The sequence below is a fragment of the Zalophus californianus genome, chromosome 1 (assembly GCF_009762305.2).
Source record: "Zalophus californianus isolate mZalCal1 chromosome 1, mZalCal1.pri.v2, whole genome shotgun sequence".
NCBI classification, from domain to species: Eukaryota; Metazoa; Chordata; class Mammalia; order Carnivora; family Otariidae; genus Zalophus; species Zalophus californianus.
The window spans coordinates 145,888,597-145,901,125 of NC_045595.1; the positions used below are offsets into that span (position 1 = coordinate 145,888,597).

Sequence of the window (12,529 nt, forward strand, 5' to 3'; positions counted from 1 at the left end):
GACTCCTGAACTCCTACCATGCTCTAAGCTCCGTGGTCGGTTCTGGGTATACAGAGCAGAGCAAGATACAGCCTCAGCCATCAAGGATCTCACAGTTGTGGGAGAAGAGGCACATAAACAGCACGGGTAAATCAAATGCAGTGGGAAGTAGGCAAAGATTTTTTAAACAGGATACAAAAAAAAAAAAGTGACCATAAAAGGAAAAGATTGGTAAATGGAACTTAATTAAAATCAAGAACTTCTTTTCATCAAAACACATTGTCACTAAGAACGTGGAAAAGCAAACCACGGCAGGAGAAAACATTCATAATACATATATCTGACAAAGGTCTCATGTATGGAATTATAAAGAACTCCCACAAACCAGTAAGGAAAAGACAAAGAACCAATAAAAACTGTGCAAATGACTTGAGCAGGCACGTCTCAAAAAAAAAAGGTTCTCCAGGGCGCCTGGGTGGCTCAGTTGGTTGGGCGACTGCCTTCAGCTCAGGTCATGATCCTGGAGTCCCGGGATCGAGTCCCACATCGGGCTCCCTGCTCAGCGGGGAGTCTGCTTCTCCCTCTGACCCTCTTCCCTCTCGTGCTCTCTATCACTCATTCTCTCTCTCTCAAATAAATAAATAAAATCTTTAAAAAAAAAAAAAGTTCTCCAAACGGCTGGGTAAAGTGCTTACTCATCAAGAAAATGAAAACAAAAACCACAATGAGATACTACTAAACCACTGGAATACCATCACTAGGTTTTATAATTAAGATTTGTGGGGGCACCTGGCTGGCTCAGTTGGTGGTACGAGCGACTCTGGATCTCAGGGTTGTAGTTTGAGGTCCACATCGGGTGTAGAGATTACTCAAAAATAAAAAAAAAAACTTTAAAAAAATAAGATTTATGTGTTTTACTGTGTAGATATAATACCTACATTTTAAAAAACAATAATGAAGTACACTGAGAATCTGGAGAAAGAAGTGCCTAACTCTGAGTGAAGCAATCAGGGAAGGCTTCCCCGGGGGGTGTTTGAACTGGATCTTGAATAAGAGCTTTTTCGAAGCGGGTCAGAGCTCTCCCGTACAGAGAGCACCACGAAACGCTCAGCACTCCGGTGTGCAAGACGATGGTGACCTGGGGCCTGAACAAAAAAGTGAGAACGCTAGTGGACGAACCAAGCTACACATCCAGTCATCTAAGAGCAAAGGCAGGAGGGCGATGAGGAAAAAATGGCGGCTGCTCTCCTCAGTGCTGGTTTTCCAAAGAGCCCCAATTCTGCAATGAGTGGAACAGATGTGTGTGAAAAAGGTGTTGCCGCTTTGGGAGAGAAGGGAGGATAAGGTATTTCTCATGGGCACTTGTCTGACTCACTGAGACATTTTAGCTCACGAGGCCATGCCTCCTGGTTCCTTCCTTAGGGTCACATGAAAATGAGCAGCGGGTGAGTCACCCCCGAGGAGAAAAGCTCCCCCGATGGAGGCCTGTGGGCAGTGGCGTGGGGGCGCACACACCGTCGCGCGCGCGCTCGCCCGGCTGGCCTCCGCATCCCTCCAGAGCCTCCCTGCCCTCTTGGAGAGTGCGGCCCCGGGGGGCCTCCGGCGGGCTTTGCGGGAGTCCCAGCGGGGCCGCGGGAGCTCGGGCCTGCTCTCCACACTAAGACATTAGCAATTGCAGCAGGAAGTTCTCCATTGGGAGGAGTTGCAGGAGGTGAGTGTGGACTCCGGGATTAGGGGAGCAAAGATCACTAGAGGCTGCGGGCGGGGGGGGGGGGGGGGGGGGGGGGGGGGGGGGGGTTGCTGGGGACCTATGAGGAGAGCATAGGAGCATACCACCAATCCAAAGGCCTGCTCAGTGCTGTGTCTGGCACCAGTCTCTTTACCACAAGACAAATGGACAACGCTAGGCTAATCAAGTTTTTGTTTTGAAAAACTGAGTTCGTTAAGTTGTAAAACTGTTTTTAAGAAGGTATGATAAAAATAAAAATTAAGGATAGTCATTTTAGGAAGGAATCCAGGAAAAGAGTAGGGTTGGTAGGCACATGCGGAGCTTCAATCATATTAGTGGTAACGACCTGTTTTGTAAGCTGGTCGCATTTACATGGGTGTTGTTTAATTTTTCATAGGGCTTATAAGTACAAATACATACACTATGTTTAATTCTTCAAACTCTGAAATATTTTATTACATACATTTGGATGTAGATGTGTAAAAGAGATGGGGGCTCTGGTTCACACATATTTTCTGATTATGTGCAAAGTAATGTGTTGGGAGGGGAGTGTCAAGAGTCTTAGGTCAGACTGACCTGAATCGCAAAGCAGCAACAATCAACTTCTTGGGGATGTCAAGGCACTGATTTTTTTCAGGTCCATACTGACACAAGTCTACCCAAATATCACCAATCCTATTGTAATTCATGTTAAGAAAAATGACAAGAAAATAAATAAATATATAAATAAATAAAAAATAAATAAAATAAATAAAATAAATAAAAAATTTTTAAAAAGAATATTTAAAGAAAAATGACAAGAAGTTCATGTATCAGTGAAAATGTAAAAAGGAGAAATGGCTATAAGTAAAGTTGTGGAGGAGGCATTTTACAACTTTCTAGATGAGACATTTAATTTTGCAGTCCATTTCATTGATGTATAATTAAAACACGATAAAACTGACCAATTTTCAGAGCCCAGTTTGATGAGTTTTGTCAATACATTTAGTTGTGTATTCACTACCAGAATCTAGATACAGAACACATCTCCATCACCTCCACAAGTTTCCTAATGCCCTTGTATTAATCCCCCTCTCCCATTCCCCAGCCCTGGTAGCCACTGATCTGCTTCCTCTCACAAGGTTTGCCTTTTCTAGAATTTCATATAAACAGAATCATACAGTGAGTAGTCTGTATGATTGTTTCTGTAGTGGTTTGTCTCTGGCTTCTGTCACTTAGCATAACGCTTTTGAGAGTCATCCATATGGTTGCATGTATTGGTAGTTTAGTTTGTTTTGTTGCCTTATGGAGGTACTCACTGGCATGGATATGCCACAATTTATTTTTTCACTTATTGATGAACATTTATTTCTCATTTTTTTTAAGATTTATTTATTTATTTTGAGAGAGTGAGAATGAGAGAGAGAGAGAGTACATGAGAGGGGGGAGGGTTAGAGGGAGAAGCAGGCCCCTCGCTGAGCAGGGAGCCCAATGTGGGACTTGATCCCGGGACTCCAGGATCATGACCTGAGCCGAAGGCAGTCGCTTAACTGACTGAGCCACCCAGGTGCCCTATTTCTCATTTTTTAACTGATTTTTATTATCATGGTAAAATGTATATATCATAAAATTTGTTATTTTAACCATTTTAAAGCGTACAGTGTAGTGGCATTAATTGCACTCAAAATGTTGTGTAACCATCACCACTATATATTCCTAAAATTCTTTCATCACCCCAAACAGAAACTCTGTAACCATTAAACAATAACTCCCCATTCCTCCACTCCCGGTCCCTGGTGACCCCTAATCTACTTTCTGTCTCTATGAATGTGCCTACTCTGGATATTTCATATAAGTGAAATCACACAGTATTTGTCCTTCAGTGTCTGGCTTATTTCATTTAGCATAAGGTTTTCAGGTTTCACCCATGTTGTAGCATGTTTCAGAACTTCTTCATTTTTATGGCTGAATAATATTCCGTTGTGTGCATATGCCACATTTTGTTTATCTATTTATCTTTTGGTGGGCACTTAGGTTGTTCCCATATTTCTAATTTGTAGTTACTATGAATAAAGCTGCTATGTAAGTCTTAATCTTTGTGTGGACGTGTGCTTTCATTTCTCTTGGATAAATACGTAGAAGTGGAATTACCTGATCATTTGGTAAGTAAATGCTTAACTTTATAAGAAACTGCTAAGCTAATTTACAAAGTGGCTTTTAACATTTGTATTCTCATTAGCTACCTATGAGAGTTCCCGTTGCACCACGTCTTCACCAACACTTGGTAGAGTCCAACTTTTGAATTGAAACAATTCTGGTGGGTGTGTAGTAGGATCTTATTTTAGTTTTAATTTGTGTTTCCTTATGTAAATTATGTTGAGCATCTTTTCCTATTCTTAGCTATCATCCATATATCTTCTTTTGTGAGATGAAATGAGGTGTCTGTTTAAATCTTTTTCCCATTTTTAAAATCAAGCTGTTTGTCTCATTAATTATAGAGTTTTAAGAGTTCTTCATATAGTCTAGTTACAAGTCTGTTATCAGACCTGTATGTATTCGCATTCACATACATATTTGCAAAATTTATGTTGTGAATATTTTCTCAGTCTGTGGTTTCCTTCTTCATTTTTTTCATGGTGTCTTTTTTTTTTTTTGTCTTAAGAGAGGGAGAGACAGAGAGAGAGAATCTTTTTTTTTTTTTTTTTTAAACATTTACATCTTTTAGAGAGAGAGAATCTTAAGCAGGCTCCATACCCAGCTTGGAGTCGGATGTGGGGCTTGATCCCACAACCCTGAGATCATGACTTGAGCCAAAATCAATAGTTGGACACTTAACTGACTGAGCCACACAGACCCCCCCCCCCCGCCACGGTATCTTTTGAAGAGCAAATTAATTTTGAAGTAGTTTATCATTTTTATGGGTTGTACCTTTTGTCTTTTATCAAATAAATCGCTAACTCAAGATCCCAGGGGCACCTGGCTGGCTCAGTCTGTGGAGCATGTGACTCTTGATCTCGGGGTTGTGGGCTCGAGCCCCACATTAGATGTAGAGATTACTTAAAAATAAAATCTTAAAAAAAAAAAAAGATCCCAGTGTTTTTTCCTTTGCTTTCTTCTAGAAATTTAGTAAGTTTAGACCTATGGTTCATTTCTAACTAATTATTGAATATGGTTTGCAGTAATAGTCATGGTATATATTTTTTTGTTTTGCATATAGACTGTTCCAGCACTGTTTGAGATTATCCTTTTCCCATTGAAATGCTATCTTTTTAAAAAATCATTTGCTAATATGTATATGTCTATTTCTGATTTCTTTAGTCTGTTCTAGTGGTCTGTATGTCTTTATACACCAGCACTTTACTTTTTGTAACCTTACTATAACTTTATAATGTCTTGAAATCACATGGTGTAAGTCTTCCAACTTTGTTCTTTTTCAAAAGTATTTTAGCTAATCTAGGACTTTTGCATTTCCATATAAATTTAGATTCAGCTTGTTAATTTCTATGACAAAACACTGCTAGGATTTTGACTGAGGTTGTATTGAATGCACACATCAATTTAGAGAGAATTGACATGTTAATGATAGTGAATCCTTTGATCCACAAATGTGGTATATCTCTCCATTTATTTAGGTCTTTAATTTTCCTCAGCAATATTTTGTTATTTTTACTGTACCAAAGTCTTGCACATATTTTAAATTTATCCATAAGTATTTTCTATTTTTATGCTATTTATTGTTTTTTATTTTTTAAAGATTTTATTTTTTTATTTTAGAGAGAGAGAGAGAACACAAGAGGGATGAGGGGCAGAGGGAGAAGCAGACTCCCCACTGAGCAGGGAGCCCGATGAGGGGCTCAATCCCAGGACTCGAGGATCATGACCAGAGCTGAAGGCAGATGCTTAACTGACTGAGCCACCCAGGTGCCCCTAAATATTGTTTTTTTAATTTTTACAATTTATCATTGCTTGTATACAGAAATACAATAGAATCTTTGTATATTAATTTTTTATTCTGTAACTTGCTAAACTCACTTAGTAGTTCTAGTAACTTTTTGATAGATTCCTTTGGTTTTTCTACATAGATAATCATGTTACCTTACTTCTTTCTTTCCTCTCTGTATGGCTTTTGCTTCTTTTTATTTTCTTATTGCACTGGATAGGATTTCCTGTACTATTGAATGGAAGTGGTGACAGTGGACATCTCTAAAATGACATCTTTTAAAGAGACAGAATGACACCTTTAAACATTTTTTCCTGTCCCAAATAGAAATAATCACTGGCTGTATGGAGGTACAAGCAAACTATGATGGGATGAGTTGGGGTTGGCAGAAAATGGAGCAATTAAATCCTATCCATTGGGGACTGTTTATAGAAGGCAAAATTTTTAAGCAAGTTCTTTGGCTCTTTTTGATCTGACCCAGGGAGGTGACATTATCTGTAGTCTGTTTCTCCCACCCTACCCTTGCTATGGGTGTACCCCTTCCTGATGCTTCCAGCCAACAGAGCTACCATGACTCTCCATCCATTGGTTCCAGGATGCTATCCTCTCCTGATGTGATGGCATGCTCACGGACCTGCTCCCGCATCCTGGGGCTGAGCCTCGGGACTACCGCCCTGTTTGCTGCTGGAGCTAACTTGGTGCTCCTCTTTCCTAACTGGGATGTGACCTACCTGTTGAGGGGCCTCATTGGCAGGCATGCCATGCTGGGCTCTGGGCTCTGGGGAGGAGGCCTCATGGTAAGTGTTTGGAGTTTCTTGGGTGTGAATTCCCCAAACACCCCTCAGGGTGGAGCAGGGACGTGGCAGGGGAGTAGTGTTTTGGTTCTTTGCAAGAATGCTTGATCTTGGGGGTCCCTGGCTGGTTCAATGGGTAGATCATGTGACTCTTGATCTCAGGGTTGTGAGTTTGAGCCCCACATTGGGCATAGAGATTACTTAAAAATAAGATCTTAAAAAAAAAAAAAAGAATGCTTGATCTAGCAAGCTGGTCTTGGGTCTATAGCAATTCCAAGGAATAGGAGACTCTAGGAAGACTTGTCAAGTCTTGTTGCTGAACTTTGGCTTAGGACTAGAAGGCTGGGTAAAAACATTGCCATCCAGAGAGTCAGATCAGGCTAGTCATCCAATTGGGTCTTGACAGTCAAAGCGAAACCCTCTGGGAAAGAAAGGACTATCAAATTCATGTGCAGTGCCCCAACGGATCTATTTCAAAGGCACAAGTGGCAGCTAGAAATGTCAATTACCCAATCTCTTCTTATCATTCTTCTCCCCTCTCCCAGGTACTCACTGCAGCTATCCTCATCTCCTTGATGGGCTGGAGATATGGCTGCTTCAGTAAGAGTGGGCCCTGCCGAAGTGTAAGCACCAGATTCTACTCTTCTAATACCTAGAATGTCCCCACATCCTATTACTCTATAGGCAGACTGGTAAAGAGGCAATTTTAGTCTTGGGGCTTGAAGTCAGGTCCTGACTGTACCCTTCATAACCCTAAGCTGTTGGGCAAGTTCCTTAACCTTTCTGAGCTCAGGTCCTCATCTATAAAATGGGAGTGAACAGGATCAAGTTAAGGGAGCAAGTGCTTAATGAGCCAGAAATGTCTATAAACATGTGAGGAACTGCTACTATTTTAACCTACTGAACAATATGAACATAAGTTAAATGCACTGCAGTCATATGTCATTGATAGAAAATTTCCTGGGGTGCCTGGCTGGCTCAGTGGGTAGAGTGTGCTATCAATCTCCAGGTCGTGAGTTCAAGCCCCATGTTGGGTGTGGAGTCTGCTTAAAAAAAAAAAGAAAGAAAGAAATTTCCTGGCTATTTTAATTTTTCTTAGAGTTGGAAGGTTTTCCAGAAATCATCTAATGACTAGATTCTAGTCTAACCCCTCCATTTTACAGAAAATGAAACTGGGACCCAGAGTAAATCTGCACGTACAACTACAGTGGCATTCATATATAGCTGAAAAATCTCCGTACATAGGTAGTATAAGATTTATTGCTTATTCAGTCTCAGACACATGAATTTGTGGCCTCCTTACAGTAACTCGAGCCTACTTTGATATCTGCCGCTCACATATTGGGATCCCCACTGATTCACAGTTATATGTTAAAGAATTAAATATAAACACCCACACATTTCATTCACTATCTGTTCTCAGTCTCATCTGGTTTTCCCCTAGGCGAGTGAGTTGTTCTCAGACTTGTGTGTGCATCAGAATCCCTTCAGGGTTTGTTAAAACATATTGCTGGCTCCACCCCCAGATTTTCTTTCTTTCTTCCTTTTTTTTTTTTTTGAAGAGATATTGTCTGAGGAAAGGAGAAGGTAGGAGAGACAGGAGAGTTGACTTTATTTATTTATTGTTTTTAGAGGTGGGGGAGGAGGAGAGAGACAGGGAAAGAGAGAATCTTAAGCAGGCTCCACGCCCAGCGCAGAGTCTGATGCAGGGCTTGATCTCATGAACCTGAGATCATAACCTGAGCTGAAATCAAGAGTCAGATGCTTAACCGACTGAGCCACCCAGGAGCTCCAGCCCCAGCTTTTCTGGTTCAGAAGGTGGGGTGAAGCGGGAAGTTGTGCATTTATAACAAGTTTTCAGGTGATGTGATGCTGCCAGGGCCGGGACCCCATTTCGAGCATTTCCCTGGCCCCTCCGCAGTTCCCAACCAGCGTGACATTGTGGGAAAAGGACTCCATGATTCTACAAAAAAACTATATCTATATTTTATTTAAATTTTTAAAATATGTACTCTTTCGAAGGGAGAAAACGATCTAGTATTCTGAGAAAGAAGCCAATTTAAAAGCAAGCTAGACTCCTGCCAAGGAAATGAACTCATTGTTATCTTTGGGGAGGGAAGTGAGTGGTGCACAGACTAAGCGCAATGACAGAACAGGAGTCCCTTCTGAGCTGACTGCAATTTCTGTCTCAGTCTCCCTCCCTCCCTTCTTTTCTACCTCCTTCCCTCTTTCCTCCCTTCTTTCCTTTCATGTTTGATTTGAGAAAGAGAGGAATCAGGGGTAGGAGCTTGGAACTTTTGGGAATACAGCTTTCCCTTAAAAGAGTCAGAAATGAGCGTGCGGGGGACACCTGGCTGGCTCAGTCGGTTAAGCATCTGCCTTTGGCTCAGGTCATGATCCCGGGGTCCTGGGATTGAGCCCCGCATTGGGCTCCCTGCTCTGAGGGAAGCCTGCTTCTCCCTCTCCCACTCCCCCTGCTTGTGTTCCCTCTCTTGCTGTGTCTCTCTCTGTCAAATAAATAAATAAAATCTTTAAAAAAATTTAAAAAAATAGTAAAAAAGAAAAGGGCATGTGATGACCATCAAACCCTTCTCCCCAGAGGCTGTTTAAACTTTTTTTTAAAGATTTATTTATTAGAGAGAGAGAGAGAGAGCACGCGCGCATGCACAGGTGCGAGTGGGGGGGGTGAGGGGCGGAGGGAGAGGGAGAATATTAAGCAGACTCCATGCTTAGTGTGGAGCCCGACACAGGGCTCGATCTCACAACACTGAGATCATGACCTGAGCCAAAATCAAGAGTCAGGAACCGACTGAGCCACCCAGTGGCCCGAGTGTAGAAGTTTTTGATGCCAACCTGTTGAGAAGCTCTGGAGGGAGAGCCTACTGGGTCAGGGAGACCCAGGTCCAAGTGCCACTGCTTCTCCCTTCTCATGCGTTCTCTCCCACCCCTTCCTGGCTCTACCCACTGACCCCTCATCAGCCACCCTGCCTTGGTTATGCTTTAATGGAGGTGCCAGGGGCAGCATTATCCCCCTGTGACATGATGGGGAAGAGCCTGAGTGCCAGAGAAGTTAGGCTTGTCCAGATCACCCCATCACCTGGTCAGGACCCCGTCTCACCTCATGGCCTCTTCCCTCCCTCTACAGATGCTCACTGCTCTGCTGTCCAGTAGCCTGGCTTTTCTTGGAGCCTTGATTTGCTTTATCACTTCTGGAGTAGCCCTGAAAGATGGTCCATTTTGCATGTTTGATGTCTCATCCTTCAATCAGACGCAAGCTTGGAAATATGGTTACCCATTCCAAGACCTGCATAACAGGTAAATGGACGGAGACTTGGATTTTCAGTCTTTTCAGAGAGACAAAGACAGACAGAAAGACACACAAATGGACTACAAACTCCTCTTGGTCACACATTCTAGCATCTCCCTTCTTTGATGCTTGGCATTTTGCAGATGCAGCAACAACAGTCACCCTCAAGAGTCTAGACCTATGACCTTGGCTGGGGGGAGGCCTCAGGTTTCTACTGAGGTTGTTTACTTGGCTTTTCTTATTTATTCCTCAACCCCCGGTCTCCCCCCCCCCCACCTTTTTTTTCTTTTGGGATAGGAATTATTTGTATGACCATTCCCTCTGGAACTCTGTCTGCCTGGAGCCTTCTAAAGCTGTCATTTGGCACGTGGCCTTCTTCTCCATCCTTCTGTGCATCAGCCTCCTCCAGATTCTCCTGGTGGTCATTCATTTCATCAACAGCTTCCTGGGCCTTTTCTGCAGCCTCTGCGAGAAGCGATAGGGAATGCCCTTTCATGCATGAGAGTTTTCCTCAGAAGCTGCCTTGAATCCCTTCTGCAGGATGGATTATAACCGAACTTTCCTTTTAGGTATTCCTGTAGTGATAATAACGGTAATGATTCCTTGCACATGTATTGAATGATATATGCATTTGAAATCACATTGTAACCTGCAAGATGATATGTTAGTAGAAGGAATAATTAAGTCATTATTATTGTGCAGGAACTTACAGTTCATAAAATGTCCTCCAGCCATGGTCTCATTTCAGCCTCTCAACAACTCCATAAAACTGGCCACATGTCACAGATATAGAAGTTGAAGCTCCTAGAGCATAACGGACTTGCTGCCTAAAAGCACTCAACTGGGTTCAGGCAAAGTCAGCACCTGAGCTCCAATCTTCTAAATTCAAGTTCACCAGTTGTTATGGATTGAATTGTGGGTCCTCAAAACTCATAGGTTGAAGCCCTAACCCCCAATGTGACTGTATGTGTAGATAGAACCCTTAGGGAAGTAGTTAAGGTTAAATGAGGTCATAAAGATAGGACCCTAATCCAGTAAGACTGGCATCCTTATAAAACGAGGATGAGACACCAGATCTCTCTCTCCACACAAGCACAGAAGAGGCCATGTGAGGACACAGCCAGAAGGTAGCCACCTGCAAGCTAAGGAGGGGGCCCTCAATAGAAACCAACCTTGTTGGTACATTCATGTTGGGACTTCCGGCCTCCAGAAAATAAATGTCTGTGGTTTGAGCCACTCAGTCTGTCGTATTTTGTTAGGGCAGCCTGCGCTGATTAATTCACAGTATTCTTTTCTTTAGTGTTCAGTGCGGTTCAATAAGTGCTATACACTGGAGTGTGGCTGACACTGCTGTGTGTGCAGTGGATCCAAAGATTACCAGGACATGGTCCTTGACCTTGGACCCTGCCTTGTCCTTGAAGAGCTCATGATCAGGTTAGGGGAACAAACACATCTACGAATAATTTCAATGTCCTATGGTAAGGGCCATGTTAGAGGTCAACAGGACACAGAGAGAGTTCAGAGGATCAGTGAACCTCCAAGGAGGGGGTCTGTGAGAGATCAAGGAAGGCACCCCTTGCGTCTGAGCTGATTCTTGAAATAGTTAGCCCAGCAAAGAGGGGAGGAAGGGATTCTCCAGCAGAGGAAACAGCACATCCCAAGGCATGGAGGGGAGACACAGGATGGAGAACTGTGGTGCCACAGCGGCTTCTCACATGGTACGTGGAGAGCAGAGCACCTCCCTCTCTCCCACTTCAGGATCTCGGTCAGGAGGTAGTGCTGGATGGTGAGCAGAGTCAGGAGTGGAGTAAAGGAGATCCGGGTGGGAAAGTTTGATGGGCAGGGAACAGGATGAAGCAGGCAGGAGCAGCCTGGGAAGAAACAGGGAGACGGGTACTGGCGAGAGAAGAGGTAGTGGCCAAGTGCAGGGAATGAATTAGAGAACCTGGGGCTCTGGAGCCACAGAGGGGACAAAGCCAGGCAGGGAGTGTGTGGGCCCAGGTGCTGCTGTATCCCCTCCATGGTCCCCTGGACCCCAGCACTGTCCCAGGTCAGGGAAGAGCCGTCGAAGCACCAGATGCCTCCAGAATACAGAAGTCCTCTGTTACCAGGGGAAGGGTGGGGGGCAAGGGAGAGGAAAACAGGGGTGGGGAGGGGAATGGGTGAAGAGGGAGCTCTGCGTTCATTCCACCGTGGGCTCCATAGTCCTACACCTGGTTGTTGGCTGCCCTCTATGCGATCAGAGGACACTGCATCCCCTTCCTTCTCCCTACATCCCAGGGCCACCTCACACTCAGAATGGGCTTTCACCGTGGTTTCTTCTCCTCAAATGAAAGCTACATCTGGCTCTGGGCTTGGCTTCCAACCAGGTTTTGGGCAGAGGGGCTTCTCTTAATCTGTTCATCAGACAGTGTTAACATTTTGTTAAGAAAAAAAGTTGTCTGTCCCTTACCTTGTGTATGCCTTCTTGAATATCATCATGGAATGAAGAGGACGTTGCATTGTTTACGATCCTGCTCAGAGAAAAGTAAGCCCATCTTGGGAATAGGTTGTCCTTCAGCTTTCTGTTATAGCAATTGGCACTCTAATTTAGCCCATTGCTCCCCAGCCAAATCTGTTCACTCTTTAGGGCAAGGCCTGGGTTTTATTCACTTTTGTATCTCCAGCCCCTAGCACAGATGGAATAATAAAATGTTTATTGAATTAAATTACACATCTAATCTTCTGTGTTTTTAGTTGGACCGTAGTAGATAGGATGAGAGAAATATAACTGAAGAAATCATAAAAGGGGTGAGAAAGTC

The 12,529-nt window shown here is 43.4% G+C and overlaps 1 protein-coding gene across 2 annotated transcripts; it reads left to right on the forward strand.

The window, feature by feature from the left end:
• The first annotated feature begins 3,237 nt into the window (after positions 1-3,237).
• TM4SF19 (transmembrane 4 L six family member 19) lies at positions 3,238-11,804 on the forward strand. 2 transcript variants are annotated; one of them, XM_027585645.1, is made up of 6 exons: positions 5,552-5,608; positions 5,848-5,977; positions 6,223-6,424; positions 6,967-7,044; positions 9,567-9,736; positions 10,026-11,804. In XM_027585645.1, the coding sequence occupies exons 3-6, from the start codon at positions 6,224-6,226 to the stop codon at positions 10,207-10,209; spliced, it is 633 nt and encodes a 210-aa protein (XP_027441446.1). In that variant the 5' UTR covers positions 5,552-5,608; positions 5,848-5,977; position 6,223; the 3' UTR covers positions 10,210-11,804. The 2 variants fall into 2 exon arrangements, with proteins under 2 accessions (XP_027441447.1, XP_027441446.1); XM_027585646.1 differs by lacking the exons at positions 5,552-5,608; positions 5,848-5,977 and adding an exon at positions 3,238-3,254.
• The last annotated feature ends 725 nt before the right edge of the window (positions 11,805-12,529 follow it).